The sequence below is a fragment of the Hyperolius riggenbachi genome, chromosome 5 (genome assembly GCF_040937935.1).
Source record: "Hyperolius riggenbachi isolate aHypRig1 chromosome 5, aHypRig1.pri, whole genome shotgun sequence".
Taxonomy (NCBI): domain Eukaryota; kingdom Metazoa; phylum Chordata; class Amphibia; order Anura; family Hyperoliidae; genus Hyperolius; species Hyperolius riggenbachi.
In genome coordinates, this window is record NC_090650.1 from 37,079,775 (window position 1) to 37,100,470 (window position 20,696).

At 42.7% G+C, this 20,696-nt stretch overlaps 1 protein-coding gene across 2 annotated transcripts in view; it reads right to left on the reverse strand.

Moving 5' to 3' along the window:
- Window positions 1–15,840: 15,840 nt before the first annotated feature.
- Window positions 15,841–20,696, reverse strand: part of LOC137518126 (uncharacterized) — a 716,045-nt gene continuing 711,189 nt past the window's right edge. For both annotated transcript variants that reach the window (XM_068235497.1, XM_068235496.1), the window contains exon 11: window positions 15,841–16,090. In XM_068235497.1, the coding sequence (XP_068091598.1) occupies window positions 15,911–16,090 (180 nt within the window). In that variant the 3' untranslated portion in view covers window positions 15,841–15,910. The remainder of the gene's footprint in view (window positions 16,091–20,696) is intronic.

The window sequence follows — 20,696 nt, forward strand, 5'->3', positions numbered from 1 at the left end:
TCTATTACCTATCTATTTTAATTAACATAACTAATGTAACTTAATGAAATTTTGTTTGTTTAGGCTGAAGTTCCTCTTTAACAAAGACTTAATCTCTGCTCCAGTTCTAGCTATGCATTATTTTACAGATTGTGGACCTCTACCAATCATGCTGATACTTCAAAGATCAGCGCAGGTTTAGAAAGTCATTGGGCCTGATTCACAAAGCGGTGATAACTCAGTTGTCACGCCTAAAAGACTTTAGGCGTGATAACCTTTGCACCGCTGAGTTAGCACCGATTTGTGCTCTTTATCGCGTGCAAAGTCCAGCGCGTAAAGTTTTACGTGTAATTCCGCGCGCATCGCCCATAGGGTTTAATGGGCGCATCGCGCGGAATGACGCGTTTGCGCGCGTAAAACTTTACGCGGGGAAACTTCGCGCGAGTTTCATTTTATCATGCCTACTGAAACTGAGTTTAGGCGTGATAAAGGGCTTTTCACAGGCGTGCAAACACTTTGCACCGCTTTGTGAATCAGGCCCATTGTATGTAGGGAATGATAAATTGTTCAACACAATATATCAAATGCTCAGAGGTAGGTATCCGCCAAACATCAAAACAAGAAAAGGCGTACCAGCTCCCAACAACCCATATTATAAGGTTGTAAAATGGCTCAGGTCACAGATAACGTCCAGGGAACAACAGACGTTGTGAAGATCCAGTGGACATCCGTATAGAGGTAAAGTTTCAGGAATTTACATACGTTTTTGTTTTCCTATGTAAATTCCTGAAACTTCACTTCCATACGGATGTCCACTGGATCTTCACGACGTCTGATGTTCCGTGGACGTTATCTGTGACCTGAGCCATTTTACAACCTTATAGTGTAGGTTGTTGGGAGCTGGTACGCCTTTTCTTGGTTTGATGTTTGGCGGATACCTACCTCTGAGCATTTGATGTATCGTGGTGAAGAATTTATCATTCCCTACACACAACGACTCTCTAAACCTGCGCTAACCTTTGAAGCATGCCTGACTTCTAAACTTTTGGACATTGTTCTTCTCGGCGGCGGGTTCCATTGTTCCTCGGCGCCGATATATTTGCTATTACATCATGCTGATACTACCATGCTATGGTGCTTCCACATTCCCCATCTGCAAAGACCTACACTGGCTCCCTATCTGCTTAAATTTTAAGGTTCTGTGCCAGGTCTACAAATCTGTGCACAAGACTTGTCCAACCTACATATTTAAGTTCATCCACAGATATATACCTGCCCGCCCACTCCGGTCCTCCAATGATCTCCACCTGACTTCTCAACAGCTGCCCCTACCCTATGGAACTCCCTACCACACTTTAACTCTCTCAGCCGAGCACCTTTTACGCAGCCCTACCTTATGAATCCCTCCCCATCCTCTTTAGAGTGTAAGCATTTGGCAGAGTCTACCATCCTTAGTGTATCCTTCTTGAACTTGCAACCATCACAATGACACCATTTCTTATAGACTAATTCGGACTTGAATTGCTTGATCTCTGTCAAATTGCATACTCATCCATCTTATACCCTTTTTGCATGTATAACCATGTGCTATCTTGTATAACCGTGTACTACCGCTCTCTGTCTGTCAACCTTGTTTACATTATATGTATTCCTATGTATTGGCCAGCACTGCGTAATATATTGGTGCTTTAAAAATACAATCTATATATATAAAATCGTATGTATGTATGTATGTGTGTATGTGTGTGTGTGTGTATGTGCCGCGATCACGCGAAAAAGGCTTGACCAATTTGAACGAAACTTTGTATACAGATCCCTTACTACCTGGGATGATAGGTTTTGGGGGTCTCGCGGCCCCCCTGCGCATGTGGGCGGAGCTACAAACAGTGAATCAGATTTCACCCATTCAAGTCAATGGAAAAAATGTAAAAGGCTGCCATTCTCACAGTAATCAAGCCAGAGTCCCCACATGGCACAGTTGGTCACTTGGTGACCGAGGTTACAAATCTAGGAAAAGTGGGCGGAGCATAAAACAGCCAATCAAATTTCAGCGGTTCATTTTCAATGGGAAAATGTAAACTGCAACCATTCTTACACTGTTAATCGCAGGGTTCTCAAACTTGGCGCAGTTGATCACTGGGTGAATGCGATTAAGATTCAAGAAAGTGGGTGGAGCCTAAAAAAGCCAATCAAAATTCACCTATTGATTTTCAAGGGGAATATTTAAACTGCTGTCATTCTTACACTGTTAATGGCAGAGGCTTCAAACTTCCTACAGTGTGTCTTTGGGTAACTGGGGTCCAAATTCACTAAAGGGGCGGGGCCACAAACAGCCAAACAGATTTCCTTGGTGGATAAACTGCTTCCATTCACACATTTTGATGCCAGGAACCTGAAAGCTCATAAACTTGGTCATTGAGTGACTGTGTGTCCAGGTTACAAAAATTGGGCGGAGCCAAAAACAAATTTGACTAAGAAAATATAAACTGTAGGCATTCTTACACTGTTAATGGCAGGGTTCTCAAACTTTGCACAGTTGGTCACTGAGTGAATGAGATTAAGAATTTGGAAGGTAGGTGGAGCCTACAACAGCCAATAGAAATTTACCTTTCGATTTTCAAAGGGAATATTTAAGCTGCTACCATTCTTATACTGTTAATAGCAGATGCCTCAAACCTGGTACAGTCGGTCACTGGGTGATTAGGGTTCAAATTCAGAAAGGGGGCGGAGCCACAAACAGCCAATCAGATTTGTTTATTTTTCATTGGGAATATATAAAGTATTGATACCAAGGACCCCAAAGCTGATAAACTTGATAGAGTGACTGTATGTCAAGGTTAGAAAAATTGTGCGGCACCAACAACTTAATTTTTGACATGGCAGGGCTCCCAAACTTGACACAATTGGCCACTGGGTGACTGGGATTAATATTCAGAAATGTGGGTGGAGCCTAAAAAAAGCCAATCAAAATGTACCTATTGATTTTCAAGGGGGAACATTTACATTACATTTTACTCCGTCTAATCTGGGCTGCGTGTGTGTTCCAATACACCAAGCGTCACATGCTAATCATGTGACGCTTGGTGTAATGGAGCACACACGCAGCCCAGATTAGACGGAGAGGACAGCGTGCTTCTGAGCCGAAAGCTATGCGCTGGAAAGAAGTGAACAGGGAAGAAATATGTTCAGGTCAAGGGTCAAGCAAATCGCCGGGACACCGGCATGAATAGTGCACGAACAGCGGCAGACGGAGGGGGCAGGAGGAGGTCACAGTATGTACTTTTGACCCCCCACACACTGGAGTTATATGTTTATTCAGCTGTGGTATCCTTTAACCTCCTGAGTGGTATGGACGAGCTCAGCTCGTCCATCACCGCTGGAGGCTGCCGCTCAGGCCCTGCTGGGCCGATTTTCCTCAAATAAAAAGCAGCACACGCAGCCGGCACTTTGCCAGCCGCGTGTGCTGCCTGATCGCCGCCGCTCTGCGGCGATCCGCCGCGAGCAGCGGCGAAAGAGGGTCCCCCCAGCCGCCCGAGCCCTGCGCAGCCGGACCAATAAGTTCCGGCCAGCGCTAAGGGCTGGATCGGAGGCGGCAGACGTCAGGACGTCGGCTGACGTCACTCCGCTCGTCGCCATGGCGACGAGGAAAGCCAAACAAGGAAGGCTGCTCATTGCAGCCTTCCTTGTTACTTATGCTTGCCGGAGGCGATCAGAAGAACGCCTCCGGAGCGCCCTCTAGTGGGCTTTCATGCAGCCAACTTTCAGTTGGCTGCATGAAATAGATTTTTTTTTATTAAAAAAAACCCCTCCCGCAGCCTCCCTGGCGATCTCAATAGAACGCCGGGGAGGTTAATGGCAGAGGTCTCAAACCTGATACAGTCAGTTATTGGGTGACTGGGGTCCAAATTCACTAAAGTGGGTGGAGCCACAAACAGCCAATCAGATTTTTTAAATTGATTTCAGCCATTCTGTTATTGGCAGGGTTCTCAAACTTGACACAGTTTGCCACTGGGTGACTGGGACTAATATTCAGGAAAGTGGGTGTAGCCTACAACAGCCAATCAAAATTCACCTTTTGATTTTCAAGGGGAATAATTACATTGCTGCTATTCATACACTCTTAATGGCAGAGGCCTCAAATCTGGTACAGTCAGTCACTGGGAGACTGGGGTTTACATTCCGAAAAGGGAGTGGGCCAAAAACAGCCAATCAGATTTGTTTAATTTCAATGGTAACATGCAACTTGTTGATGCCAAAGACCACACAGCTCATAAACTTGGTCAGTGAGTGACTGTATGTCAAGGTTAGTGGGAAGAGCCAAAAACAACTTTTTACATGGGAAAATATAAATTGCAGCTATTCTTACACTGTTAATGGCAGGGATCTCAAACTTCACACAGTTGGTCACTTAGGGACTAGGATTAATATACGGAAAAGTAGGTGGAGCCTACAAGAGCCAATCAAAATTCACCTATTGATTTTCAAGGGGAATATTGAAACTGCTGTCATTCTTACACTGTTAATGGCAGAGGCCTCAAACCTGCTACAGTCGATCATCAAGTGACTGTGGTTCAAATTCACTAAAGGGGTGGAGCCACAAAAATCCAATCAGATTTGCTTTTTTTGGATAAACTGCTTCCATTCACACAATTTTGATGCCTGGAACCCAAAAGCTCACAAACTTGGTCGACTGTGTGTCAAGGTTACAAACAGTAGGTGGAGTCAAAAACAGATTTTCTGGGAAATTGTAAACTGCAGCCCTTCTTCACTGTTAATGGCAGGGTTCTCAAACTTTGCACAATTGGTTACTGGGTGACTGGGATTAAGATTCATAAAAGTGGGTGGAGCCTAAAAAAGCCAATCAAAATCACCTGTTGATTTTCAAGGGGAATATTAAAATTTCTGCCATTCTTGCACTGTTAATGGCATAAGCCTCAAACCTGGTACAGTTAGTCATTGGGGTTCAAATTCAGAAAAGGGGACAGAGCCACAAACAGTTTCATTTCTTGGAAAATACAAATTATTGATGCCAAGGACCCCAAAGCTCATAAACTTGGTCATTGAGTGACTGTATGTCCAGGTGACAAAAAGAAGGCAGAGCCACAACCAAATTTCACTGGGAAAATGTAGACTGCAGGCCTTCTTACACTGTTAATGGCAGGGTTCCCAAGCTTTGCCCAGATGGTCACTGGGTGACTGAGATTAATATTCAGTGAAGTGGGTGGAGCATATAATAGCCAATCAAAATTCACCTGTCGATTTTCAAGGGGAATATTTAAATTGCTGCCATTTTTACACTGGTAATAGCAGATGCCTCAAACCTGCTACAGTTGGTCATTGGGTGACTGGGGTTCAAATGCTGGAGAGGAGCAGAGCCACAAGCAGTCAATCTGATTTGTTTAATTTTTCTATGGGAATATACAAATTATTGATGCTAAAGACCCCAAAGCTCACAAACTTGGTCATTGAGTGTTTGTGCGTTAGGGTTAGAAGAAGTGGGCGGAACCAACACCTGTCAAATACATACCCGGGCAATGCCGGGTCATCAGTGGGTGGAGACCAGGGATGCTGTCACGAGTAGATTCGAGTGGCCTAAGCACTCGAACTCGTGATTCAAATGAGCAATAATTAATGCAGGTGAGGAGCGGGACATAAGGGGTTATTTACACATAAGGCTGCGTGTTCCCTGCGCTCCAAATAGGATCCACACGCGTCCTATTCTTTGCGTTACAAGCCTCGCTGCAGGCACTGCGGGCACTTCCTCCTTCAAGCCGGAAGAAGTGCCTGCAGCGAGGCTTGTAATGCGATGAATAGGACACGTATGGATCCTATTTGGAGCGCAGGGAGCACGCAGTCTTATGGGTAAATAACCCCTTATGTCCCGCTCCTCACCTGCATTAATTATTGCTCATTTGAATCACGAGTTCGAGTGCTTAGGCCACTCGAATCTACTCGTGACAGCATCCCTGGTGGAGACAAATACAAATTTCACTGGGAAAATGTAAACTGCAGCCATTCTTACACTGTTAATTGGAGGGTTCTTAAACTTTGCACTGTTGCTCACTCAGTGAATGGGATTAATATTCAGAAAAGTGGGTGGAGCCTACAATAGTGTATAAAGCTTCACCTATTGCTTTTCAAGTGGAATATTTAATTGCTACCATTCTTGCACTGTTAATGGCACAGGCCTCAAACCTGGTACAGTTGGTCATTGGGTGACTGGGGTTCAAATTCAGAAAAGGGGGTGGAGCCACAAACAACCCATCAGATTTTTTCATTTAAATACAAATTATTGATGCCAAAGACCACAAAGCTCACAAACGTGGTCATTGATTAATTGTTAGGGTTAGAAAAAGTGGGTGGAGCCGACACCAGCCAAATATATTCCCGGGCAACGCCGGGCAATCAGCTAGTAAATAATAAAATCCAGTTGAATGGACACTCTTGACTCTTAAGGATGGTGAGGTGCACATTTTGGATATACAGAATAAAAATGGTGGATTATTACATGTGTAACCATGTAAGTATAACTCCTTTACTCTTTAGAACTTTGTAAAACAGAGTGGTGACCACATAAAAGCATCCAGATGGTTTTGCAGTATTTTTCCTTTGGATAATATATACAGCTCAAAAAAAGGGAGCAAAGTTCCGGGAGGAGGCCTTCCAGCCTTCACGCTTTCTTTATGAGTGTTTATATATTGGCTCCAGCCCTGGGCTCACCACCTTTGCTATGTTCATTTATTTATTTTGCCTTTAAAAAATGAGATCCGGAAGTGTGGAGCGCTTTGCCGATGCTCTCCCCCCGTCTGTGAAGTTTCTTGTACATGTTCAGCAATATCACTCTGCAGATCCCTCCGGTCTCCAGGAATTACTCAGTAACCTCACAGGTCAGGAGGAACTGCCTTTAAATTCTGTTACTTCTCTGCTTTCTCCGCAGAAATACAGCTCTGGCAATGGAATTACCGTGACCTCCACCTTCGCTTCCAACTAAATATACTTTTCTGACGTTCAGCAAAGTCACAGAAATAAGAAATGCGCAACGCCACAAATCCTCTCACTTTTTCAACTACAGAGGGCACTGAACTTATCTGCTGGCTTCAAGGAAATCACAGACACGCCGCTTAAAGGCTGGGCTTAGGTTCGGTAAAATATTTATTAGGTTTAACTTCAAGTATAAACGCAAGAGGATTGCCAATGGAAAGATATTCCCACAGCCCATAGCAACAACATCAATAACATACAGGATTCGATTACAAGACTTATGGCGACTTTCAGAAAATGTGACTTTTGTGGGTAGCTTTGAGGTCTCATGGTGGAGAAACAAACATTCACTAAAAACCACCTAAATAGTATTACATCTACTATATTGCCAAAATGATTGGGAACAAGCTAAGTACCGTAACTGTATACAATGCCAAGCAGCAGCAGCTAAAGCAAATGAAAATCTGGGATGCATAAAATGGAAAATAAAATCTTGAGATGCTAGTATACTACTCCTTCTGTATAAATATACTTGTGAGAAAACATCTGGAGGATGGGATACAGTTTGTGAGGCCACATCTGGATTATGGGATGCGGTTTTTGCCACCAAACTATAGAAAGGACATTGACTTTCTAGAACATGTACAAAGATAAGCAACTAAATTAATCAGAGGGACGGTAGGTCTCACTTACCATGAAAGGCTAGACAGACCGGGATCATTTAGCTTGAAAAAAAGATAACTGAAAGGTGACTTGATTAACACTTATAAATACATCAGAGGGCAATACAAAAGATTGGCATGAGCTTTTTGTACAAAGCTTGTACAAAGGACAAGAGGACATGATCTGCGTATGGAGAGAATAAACCTTTTTGCCACATAGAAAGAAAATGGTTCTTTACAGTAAGTGTAGTTCAAATCTGGAATATCTTACCCCATAAAGTAGTAGTTATATCAAACTATACTGTATATAAAGAGGGCTGGGATGCTTTCTTGCATTGAAGGGAATCCAAGGCTATAATTACTGGGTAGTTCCAGACAGAGTTGATCGATTCCAGACTAGAAAAGTAAAAAGTCCACAACATGAAAGAAGCACTCCACAGGCCGAATATTGCTCTTCAAAGTGGATAAATGACAGCACACTACATGATTCAGGCTACGCCCTTCATCAGGTAGCCCAAACCATGTAGAGTGCGGTCATTTATCTAATACACTTTGAAATGGAAGTTTCAGCCTGTGGAGTGTTTCTTTTTGTTGTGGATTTTATGATGGTATTGGATTCTTGTTGAGGTGCAATGAAGGTGGGGTCAGAATTTGGTAATAGCAGCTAAAATCATTGCTTGTGTCAGCAGTCCAGGTGGGGGGGGGGAGTGGCTAGGGATATTCTAGAACCAGGAAACCCTTGATTTTTAAAAGAATTGCACACATAGCACAGACACCACAACCGTGGTACTAAGCTGCTGCCACACTAAGCCGCCGCCCACAACTGTACTGCCCACAGATGCCTCACAGACGCACCTGCAGCTGTGTGGAGGACACCTCAACCGCCTCACTAAGCAGCTGCACACTACTGCACTGCCCAAGCACTAAGCTGTCACCGCCTACACTAAGCCCGCCTTCACAACTGTGCCACCCACATCAAGCCAACTCCCACAACTGCACCACTCACACTAAGCCAACTCCCACAGGCGCTTCTGGGTCTGTACATATTTACAACCTTCGGTTAGTATATAGAATGCCAAAATGATAGCTCGGCTGTGCAGGTGACGAATCTGGTGGCATTGCATGATTTAAACATAGACCAAAATCTTAAAAAAATATCTTGTGGAATCCAGGCCATGAAGAACTGAGGTTGTTCTGAGGAGAAAAGAAGACCCTACCCAATATTAGTATAGCATTCCTAATACAGCACTTAGTGAGTGAAGAGACATAGCGATAAACACCAAAGTCATAAAAAAAATCTATAAACATAAGAAAAAAAGCACTATGAATTCCTTTTAGGAATGCACTTGAATCAAAGAGAATACAGATATGTAATCTGCAGCAGGCCAACTCTTTGCAGACCTCCACAACAAAAGCACCTTCAGACGAGGCAGCGTATAAATAGCACAAAGTATACCTGGAACACAAGGGAAGCATGCTGAACACATTGCCGCGTATCTCCGCGGTAACACATCTTTCATAGTAAATGTCATGTAGATTCTGAGATCTGAATATTGAACGGTTAAACTTTATTCTTTATGCATAGAAGTGAACTTAAGGTAAGCGAACACAGCGGGCAGAGTCGTTTCTCCAAAGGAGCGATATGATCGCCCCGCTGCATTTAGATGACAATGTGATGTAAATCCATTCATGGGGGAAGGGAAGGGGGGGTGACACAGACAGAGGGTGACAGTAAAAGTGACACCTTTGGTGCATAATGGCGTGATAGGCTCCTGATCACAGGCCGTGGGGAGGTGTAATTAGCCTTTAATATGAATCAGTGTAGAGAAAGAATGTACTGCTATATAACGGATGGGAATAGATGTCTCTATTGGCGGGTGAACTCAGTGGCTGAAGTGCTTACAGATCAGATGGACTATCTGGAATGCAAATACCATCTCAACAAAACACATACTTTAAAGAGTACCTAAATTATAAATTACAGTTTGTTTTAAAGTGGTATAAATAATATTCAATAATAACGGGCAGCACGGTGGCGTAGTGGTTAGCGTTCTCGCCTTGCAGCGCTGGGACCCTGGTTCGAATCCCAGCCAGGGCACTATCTGCAAAGAGTTTGTATGTTCTCTCCGTGTCTGCGTGGGTTTCCTCCGGGCACTCCGGTTTCCTCCCACATTCCAAAAACATACGGATAAGTTAATTGGCTGCCCCCTAAAAATTGGCCCTAGACCACAGTATTTACACTACATAATATAGACATATGGCAATGGTAGGGATTAGATTGTGAGCTCCTTTGAGGGACAGTTAGTGACAAGACAATATATATATATATATATATATACTGTACAGCGCTGCGTAATATGTCGGCGCTATATAAATACTAAATAATAATAATAATATTAACGGTTTCCTACTTTTTATATGCCATACGGTTATATTTGCTTTCGTGCATAAATATTATTCATTTAGAAATTACAAGTTTCCAAAGTACACTTTTTTACTCTGAGAGCTGACTTTGCATTTTATTCATAACTGTTTTTTTTTCATCTTGAAATATAAGCAGAAATGCTTTCTGACTGTCTGTGTTCTGGAGAGTCTGCAGTGTCAGAGACGTGTTTGTTTACATTCCTCACTTGATACAATTAAACACATGATACCATGATGTCCAGTTCAGAGGCGTCCAGCTTTCCCAGCATTGAGCTTTTCTGTCCTGTGTTTAACCCTTTGAATGCTGTTCTAGAAAAAAAAAATGCTGGTAGTATATAATATGCAGTAAATAATGTTTTATAGCAAAGAAGAATTGCTGGGTGTCATTCCGCTTTAAACCTAATAAGTTGCCAAGCTATGTTAAATAACACATAATAAAGAAACATTTTCTCACCCCCCCCCCCCCCCCCCCCAGGCTGTTTTCCACATATGGGCTTGAAATCCCCGCCCCGTGGCTGAAATAGGGACTTGGCATTTTTTTTTCTTTCCTACCCATAGGCGCAAAGGATGCTGGGGGACTGATGTCATGACACCAGCATCCCCCCCTGTCCTGCTCCCAATGCCACATCCACTGTGAGAAGGGATGTAATCTCATCCAGGCAGGCAGACATCTGGGATTTGAATTTTAGAATGCTGTCTCAAAGGACGCATTGCTGATGGTGTACTTGCAAGGCATCAGCATGAGCAGAAAGAGGGAGGTGCTACTGGGAGCATGATGAGGCATGTGCAGCCAGGCATGCGCAGTGTGCCCCGACTTGCAGAGTTACCGGGTAGCCTAGCGCAGGATCCAGGCAGTGGAGGAGGACAGCAAGGGACCAATAATCTTGCAGGGGACTGTAGGAAGCCCCAGGTATGCAGCAAACATTTTTTTTCTCATCTCATGTTTACTTTAAAGGGAAGGTTCAGGGAGTGGGAAAAAAAAATCCATATCCACTTACCTGGGGCTTCCTCCAGCCCGTAGCAGGCAGGAGGTTCCCTCGCCGCCGCTCCGTAAGCTCCCGGTGGTCTCCGGTGGCCGACCCTACCTGGCCAGGCCGGCTGCCAGGTCAGGCTCTTCTGCGCTCCAACGACAGGCTCTTCTGCGTTCCACACGGGCGTGCTGACGTCATCGGATGTCCACCAGGCTGTACTGCGCAGGCGCAGAACTACTGCGCTTGCGCAGTACAGCCTGGAGGACGTCCGATGATGTCAGCGCGCCCCTGTCACGCGCAGATTGGAGTGCAGAAGAGCCTGACCTGGCAGCCTGGCCTGGCCAGGTTGGGTCGGCCACCGGGAGCCTCCGGAGCGGCGGCGAGGGCACCTCCTGCCTGCCACGCGCTCGAGGAAGCCCCAGGTAAGTGGATATGGATTTTTATTTTTTTTCCCACTCCCTGAACCTTCCCTTTAAGGAGTGCTCTGGTGCCCCAACACCAGGGATGAGCTAGAATTTTCACATGAAATCCTGCATTTTATTTTGACTCTCTATTTTCGCAAAGACTACTTTCCTGAAAATATGAAAGGCCCTGGCTGGTCAGGAGCCATTGAACTCAGCACAGCATAAACATACCGTATATAGATCCCACCTGTCCCTTTTTCTTTGCGAACAAAATCCCCCTGTCCCTCTTTCGGGACTAATGTACAGTTCTGTGTAAATATAGGTATTTTTCTACTAAAAATGTGATTGTAGACTTAATTTTCAGCATTTACAGAGAAACTGTAGTAAAAATAATGTAATGAATAAAATTGCTTTTTTGTTTTTGTTTACAATATTAACTTATAGATTACGTAGTCAGTGTTTGAACATTGTAAAATCTTTCCCCTCCCTGATTTACATTCTATAATATATCACAGGTGGTGACATCTTTACTGCTGGCAGGTGATCTCTGCGGAATGCTCGTTTACTGAGAGTTCAATGCACAGAGGGAGATCCTGCTGGCTTGGCAGTTGGAAACAGACATTGGGCCATATGCCATTCACTTTTTCACCTCAGTTTTCTACAAGGAGATCATTTTCAACGTATTTTTAAAATACACTTTCAGCATTTTGTAATCGGAAAAGTACCAAAAAGTAGGCGAAAAAGTACTATCAATATTATTTTCAGTATTTTCTTGCTTGCCGATGGCTTAAAGGACATTTTATTGCCAAGTTTAAAAATATCACCTAGGAGAAAACTCCGGAGAAAAAGTTTATTGCATATGGCCCATTATTTTCCACAATGTGGCATCAGAAGAAACAGAACGTGCACCGTCCAGCCATAGCCAAAGTGATTTATTGTACTTCTGGCAACAACACCATTCTGACTAGAAATAGCATCAACTGGGTTCTATAAATCACTTTGGCTATGGACGGCTGGCGCACATTCTGTTTCTTCTGATGCCACATTTATGCTGATCTTTCTTCACGCCTGTTCCATGGAGCACACGCCTAAAACAACGCCTGTTGGACTTGCTGTAGCAGCGGTGAGTGTCTGTTTGCTTTTGGATCCACATGAGGATTCTCAACGACAACATCAGGCAGTCTGCATAGAAACTTGGCCTTGGGCACCAGTGGACATTTCAGCATGACAATCAGGGATGGGCTCATGAGTAATCACGGGTCCGTAAGGACTCAAATTCGTAATTAAAATGTGCCTTAAAGGATACTAGAAGTGACATGTGACATGATGAGATAGACTTGTGTATGTACAATGCCTAGCACACAAATAACTATGCTGTGTTCATTTTTTTCTTTCTCTACCGGAAAGAGTTAAGTATCAGGTATGTAAGTGGCTGACTCAGTCCTGACTCAGACAGGAAGTGACTACAGTGTGACCCTCACTGATAATTCCCCTTGTTATCTTTTTCTTGCTCTCAGATGCCATTTTCTGCTAAGAAAGTGTTTTATAGTTGTAATTTCTTATCAGTGAGGGTCACACTGTAGTCACTTCCTGTCTGAGTCAGGACTGAGTCAGCCACTTACATAACATAAAATTATGAATAAAAGTAACTTTTAAGTCAAAATTTGCCAGTGGTATGAATAATTATGGGCAGCACTGTATATGTGTTTTTTCTTTGTTTTTTTTACTGTGATAGTATGGCTGACAGCTCCTCTTTAATCAATCAGAGAAATCTGATCATTTTTTTCAGTTTTGTATTTCTTTATCTAGTATTTCCAACATTTCCAATCAGCTATTTAATAAACAATTTGGAAGAAAATTACGGTACCTTTTTTTTTTCTCAATTGAAAACAATCTTTTATTTTCTCAATTGAAAAAAAAAAGTAATTTTGTTTTTTTGTGTACAGTTGATCATTCTTATGGAAAGCTGGCAAAATTGATTGATTTGGTTGAATCTTCTATGATCGTCTTTAAATAAAGTTTTTATTTAAAGAGTAACTCTAACTTAATGAATAACATTGCTTTTTCCCCCCACAATATTCATTTTTAAATTGTTTAGTGTTTATCCATTTTAAAAATGTTTATTCAGTGTTGGCCCTTTGTAAAATCTTTCCTCACCTTGACTTACATTCTGAAATTAATCACAGGCCGCAACATCTTTGGACCTGTCAGGTGATCTCTGCAGATTGTTTGATTACCCAGAGTTCTCAAGCCAGTACAAAATATACTTGTTCTTCCATAATGCTCAGGGGAAGAGGGAAGAGTTCCATATATCCAAACAGCCTAGGCTGTGACATCACTGGAAGGGCGGGGCTAGATACCAATGTACAGCAATTTATGGATATAGGAAGTGTTTCTGATGCTGAAACCAGGAAAATTACCATAAAAGTGGCTATCCTGGTTAATTTATTACATTCTACTATATGTCACTACAGGGCCTCTTTAAAGGACTACTATCGCGAAAATCATAACATTTAAAATGCATGTAAACACATTCAAATAAGAAGTACATTTCTTTCAGAGTAAAATGAGCCATAAATTACTTTTGCTGTTGCTGTCATTTACAGTAGGTAGTAGAAATCGGACAGAACGGACAGGTCTTGGACTAGCCTATCTCCTCATGGGGGATTCTCGGGGGTTTCTTGATTTTCAAAAGCACTTAGTAAATGGAAGTTGCTCCGTCCAACTGCCAAAAAAGTGTACAGAAAGCAGGGAGGCTGGCCAGCAGTTTTGTATAACTCCTTTTCAGGTTAAGTCTTTATAAAGAATAAAGGCCATGCTGAGATTTCCCCATTAAGAGATGGACTAGCCCAAAACCTGTCAGTTATGTCAGATTTCTACTAACTACTGTATGTGACAGCAACATAGGAGAAAAGAATTTAAAAGATACTTGAGGTGTCATGTGACATGATGAGATAGATGTGTATGTACAGTGCCTAGCACACAAATAACTATGCTGTGTTGCTTTTTTTTCTTCTCTGCCTGAAAGAGTTAAATATCAGGTTTGTAAATGGCTGACTCAGTCCTGACAGGAAGTGACTACAGTGTGACCCTAAGAAATTCCAACTATAAAACACTTTTTTTTACTAGCAGAAAATGGCTTCTGAGAGCAGGAAAGAGATAACAAGTGTCAATAGTATTTTAGCTCTGGGATACTTCAATGAATGTGTCATTGAGCAAAAACAACAAGACAGGTAAAACGTAAAAAGTAGATTTAAACATAAAATAAAACTGTGGAATATCTTAAAAAGTTATTTTTTAGGAGAAGGAAGATAGATACTATTGTTTATTTCATTAGTTTATTTTTGCCTCGGGTGTCCTTTAAGGCTCATTTTACTCTGGAAGAAATGTACTTCTTATGTGTATGTGTTTACATGTACCGTATATTCTGGCGTATAAGACTACTTTTTAACCCTTGAAAATTTTCTGAAAAGTCGGGGGTCGTCTTATACGCCGGATATCATTGATGCCGGGTGATACGCCTTACCCTGTTACCACCTCTCAGATCTCACTGCTGAGGACTGTAGTGAAGAGGCGCAGGCGCACATGTGCGAGATCTGAGAGGCAGAGAAGGAGGTAAATAGGATACAAGGTGGGCCAGAAGGGTGAAAGAGGCGTGTTTTATGGGCACAGCGCAATCTATTCTTCCATACCGCTCTGATCAACAGGTAGACAAGGAGAGCTGACCAATCCAACCAGTCAGCCAGTCCCCTGTATAGTGTTAGACAGTATACTGGGTACCACATACAGTACAGCACCAGTATCTGTACATATATAGCACCAGTATATGATGTTTTTTAATTTTTATTTGGTGTGCGTTGGAAGAGGGGTAGCATAGCTCCCAACTGTCCCTCTTTTGGAGGGACAGTCCCTCTTTGGGAGCCCTGTCCCACTGTCCCTCGTTCCTCCTTATTTGTCCCTCTTTTCTATGTAAATATATATATTTCTCTACTAAAAAATATGTTTGATTAACTCAAAACTTTATCCCCATCCTTTAAATTGATAAATTACTCATTTTAAAATGTTACTATGAAGGAAAATGAACCAGGATAGAAAGGATCAGGGTGGTTTAAATTATAAAACACCATATTTTTCTTATGACATCTTTATGGTATGCGTGACTAGAGGTGTGGCGAGGGTGTGCTCAGGGGTGTGTCAGGGGCTTGGCTTAAGTGTCCCTTTTTCTCATCTCAAAAAGTTGGAAGGTATGGGGGTAGTCTTTTAAGGCAAGTAAATCCCATGCTCTATATTTTAACTGGAAAAGTTGAGGGGGTCAACTTATACACCGGAATATACGGTATTTAAATTTTTTACATTTCTTGCGATAGTGGTCCTTACAAACATTCTGGAGTCTTTCAATAACTGTCTTTTAAAAACTGATAATTTGTAATTCAGCAATGTTTATTTACTGATCTATATTGTTTCATTTAAAAAAGAAAATACAAATGTCTCAAGATTCCATGGCTTCATCATCATCGCTACTATGGACAAAATCGTCATCGATATTCTCCAGCGGTGCCTCTTCGGCGTCAGAGTCTTCCGGCGCATCTTCCCCGCCCCCCAGCTCGGCCAAGAGCTGCTCCGCGTGTTCCAGGAGCGGCGCGTCGTCGCAGCGTAGCTTCCCGTAGAGCTGCAAGGAAAAGACAGAACAGTCTAGTTAGTGTACAGCGGCGTGCGGCGCCGATAATTTCACAAAGCTCTTAATGGATGGAAAATACTCGCGACTTAAAAGCATTTGCAAATTGGAACACGGAGGCGAAAAAAACAGGACTCGGTAACTATTTTATCTAATTTAAAGGGTAAAAAAAAAGAGAGAAGTAAGCAAGAAAATATTTGCGGGGCTGTAATTTAATTCTGACAGGAAGCTGAAAATACCTTGCCAGCTGCGCTAATAGTTTCTGTGTACATTTACGGCAAAACGCCGCACTTAGAACAACGCGTTTCACTCGCTAAAAGTGGTACTTTAAAGTACTTGGAAAAATGGACAGGCTGTCAAATGACTTTTGTCTCAGTGGGTTTTGTTTTTGTATTTTTTTTTTCCACTTGCGGGAAGAATCCAGACACTCAAAGGACCATTTTTAGAGTCCTATAAAACAGCACTATGTTCAAATCACATCTAAAGATCGAACCTGAAGGAAACAATGTACCATTTATGGGCACACGGATGATCAATGAAATGCAAATACTTCCGAAATTATGCAAATTTGTATGCAAATATATGCAGCTTGAAAAAGGACCAATCAATTTAAACCTGGGTTTAAATTGATTGGTCCTGTTTCAAACTGCATATATTCACATAAAAAGTTGCATACATTTGCATCAACTCTAAAGACTTTGCATCTCTTTGATCATCCCTAATGGGCACCTTAGGAGTGATGTGCAGGTACTCTGCAGGGGAATGAGGAGATTCTTCCTCTATTACATATTCTTCATGTACAATCTGAACCAGGTTTATGGGTGACAGACAACACCTCTGAGATCAGTGTGCACAACATTCTCAGCGGATTCACAACAGCTCTGCAGGGAGTGCATATGTAGAGTATAGTGGTATTGTGTAACTTAATTCATAGTCACCAAACCCAATTTTAACCTTCTGGTAACTGGCTGCCTAACCCCCTTAGGGACCAGGGCATTTTTACGTGCGGGGGAGGGGGGGGGGGGCATTTAGATAGCCAGGCAGCCGTATCCCCAGTAAAGATAGCTAGGCATTCTTGTCCCCAGTATAACCAGCAGCCTTACTCACCTTCCAGGCCCCAGCGATGAGCAGCTCTAGCCCCCTCTGCTCTGCCCAGAATCCCGGCTCACACTGCCGCTAAGTTCCGGGTCGTAGCTTGATGATGTAAATTAATTAATTTCACGAACAAAGGGAGTGCATAGATTTGTATACAAAATATGCAAAAACCTGCATCAATGCAAAATTATTTGCATCTCATTGACTGACCATCCCAAATAGTGACAGAACTACTCAGTACTCTATTGCGAACTGTCACAAGTTTCCCCAAAGTTTTGCTGAGCAACAGAACTTTAACTTAGTTGCGAGAGACTGAGAACTGATTTAAAACCGGACTAAATTGCTCAGTAGACCAGTCCTATCCCCAGCCCACGCCCAACATCGGTACTGTGAATTGTATATGCAGTGGTTGATTGTTGCTCGAGAAGACCTATTGTAGCTCACTATAATTTCTGTGTAACAAACCGTTTCCTTCCGCAGGTTTTACCGGTGCACCGGCAGTGAAGACCAGAAGATTGTGTTATTTGACCTTTGATGTGCAAGGAAAGTGTATTTTGATAACTGATTGGTTCCTTTCTACAGTGACCACTGTTAGGTCACAAATAAATCTTTGATCATTTCATCTGAGTCAGTGTCTGGTAGATTCCACTTAGCTGAGTGCCTGGTGCTCACTAGAGATGTAAGCGAACCGTTCGCCAGCGAATCTCTATGGGCCTGCACTACTTCCGGGTCGCTATGAGCCGTAATAGTACGGCTGTGCTGGGCCGGCGGTGCGCGTCTTTGATTACGCGCCTGTTGCCGGGCCCTCTCTGCGCATGAGCGTCACGTCACTCATGATGTCACACACATGCGCAGAAAGTGCCCGGCAACAGGCGCGCGATTAAGGATACGCTCCGCCGGTCCAGCGCAGCCGTACTACTCTGGGTCATAGTGACCCAGAAGTAGTACAGGGTGAGGGGTTCGCTGATATCTCTAGTGCTCAAGGACCAAGCGGGTTACACCTCTTTGCTCCAACACAGTCCACTGCATACTGGGTGATGCAGTTTTTTATGCAAATAACACTGGTGAGTTCATTAACCCCCTCTCTGCCAGACTCAGGCCTGGACTTGGAGGAGTGGCGTGTAAGGCCCACCCTTCTCCCAATACACGCCAGCCCTGGATCCCATACTAATCTGCAGGATAATGGTGTTGCCAAATTGCAACAACAATCATTATCCAGGACTTTTCCATCCAAAACCAGACCAGAATCAAGCAGACATCCGCTCTGGCCATCACAGTGGAAACGTAGCCTAAAGGGGTGTTTATACTAGAGAGTTATATATGCTAAAGAGGAAAATTAACACAGGATAGAACTTCATCCCAATCAGTAGCTGATACCCCCTTTCCCATGAGAAATCTTTTCCTTTTCTCAAATAGATCATCAGGAAGGGTCTGTTTGGCTGATATTGTGGAGAAACCCCTCCCACGGTGTGATGTCAGGACCATGGTCCTGACAGTTTGCTGGCTGTGAACCTGATTGCATTGTGGGAAATAATGGCATTTTCAACTGGCAAGCAAGCATTATCTCCCTCTGTGCATAGAACTCTCAAGAACAAACAATTATATGCACAAAGGGTGATATTGCTTGATTGGCAGTTTGAAAAGGCTGTTACTTCCTACAATGCAGCAAGGTTTACAGAAAGCGAACTGTCAGGACCATGGTCATGACATCACACTGTGGGAGGGGTTCACCACAATATCAGCCATACAGAGCCCCCTGATGATCTATTTGAGAAAAGGTAAAGATTTCTCATGGGAAAGGGGGTATCAGCTACTAATTGGGATGAAGTTCAATCCTTGCTTACAGCTCCTCTTTAAGAGGAAATAAAAATGGCTGCCTCCATACCTTTCTCACCTTGGGTTCCCTTTAAAGGGGTTCTTTCGCGAAAAAAGTAGGCAGTTAAAAAATGTGACAGATGACAGGTTTTGGGCCAGTCCATCTTTTTAAGGGGGATTCTCAGGGCTTTGCATTTCCTGAACAACAGTTGCAAAATCTAACTGACATAATAGTGTGCAAGTGATTAGGGAGGCCAGCTGGTATCTTGCTATTTTGGCAGTTAAACTGCTGTTCAGGAAATGCTGTTGAAAACAAAGAAAGCCCTGAGAATCCCCCTTAAAAAGATGGACTGGCCCAAAACCTGTCATCTGTCACATTTTTTAACTGCCTACTTTTTTCACGAAAGAACCCCTTTAAATCTATTCATCCAAAGAACTCACATCCTTTTTTGGGATATTTTTGAATGCCTAATAGCCAATTTTTCCCTTCCCTGCTAGTGAGATAATTAATAAGGAGTGGAAAAAAAATTGGGAAAAATCAAGTCTTGGCTGTGGTGTTTTATTCTCAGCACATTCGGGAGCTCAGGAATGAAAAAACTGCAAACTTGCTGCCAATTAATCCCTCGTTGGCCGGGGTCACGTTATCTTATTAGGCTGGGTGAGTAGCGCTGCTTCCCCGGATGTCTTATGGAGCGGATTTCTGAACTGCTTCACGGACTTGTAGCTCATTATGACTTCTTACCCGGCACAGTCTCACCGTCACGTATCCAATATGAAAAGTCAGCTTTTTTCCCTTTTTTTAAGAATACAGAAGTCCTAAAACTGCTGCCGTGTCAAGGATATAAAAAGTACGGCACAAAAAGAGCCCCTGTCACTGAGCCGCCCTGTGAAGCATGTTAATTTACTGCATTACCGTGTGCCGGATTTGGGTGACAGCACCTGCTATGATCGCTTGCCGGTTCCTTGCTGCCAACTGAGATTAAAGATAACCTGTCACAAACGGGCATTTGTTGAAGTGTCGGTAAATGTTCTTATGCCTGGTACACGCAATGAGATTTTTGGGCAGATTTACTGCCACATTGATTATTTCCAGCATGTCTAATATGATTTCCGAACGATTTTCCTCTCACTTTTATGGAAAATCGATGGAAAATTGGTTGAAAATCAGATCGGACATGGTGGAAAGAATCGATCTGGCAGTAAATCTACCCAAAAAAATGTCATCGTGTGTACCACGCATAATGTATTCAGGTCATGATGTATCAAAAAAATAAATATTTGTGTTTTATAGAGGACATTTTTGTCACTAGTACATATAACTTCCTCAGTCCAAATGAGGACGAGTGAATAATTACTAGGAATGGTCAAAGATATGCAAATTCTTCCAAGTTGATGCAAATGTATGCACACTTTTTATGCAAATATATGCAGCTTGAAAAAGGACCAATCAATTTAAACCTGGGTTTAAATGGATTAGGCCATTTTCAAAGTGCATACATTTGCATAAAAATGTGCATAATTTTGGAAGAATTTCCATCTCATTGATTCCTAATAATTACCCAAACTTATAGATTTGAAAAACAAAGCAGATCGAGAGCCCCAATAGTGCAGTATGTCAAACCAATTGGTCATAAGAGTAAATATATGAGAGTATATTTATAAAGGTGGGTTACCTCTGGGACCCACTCTG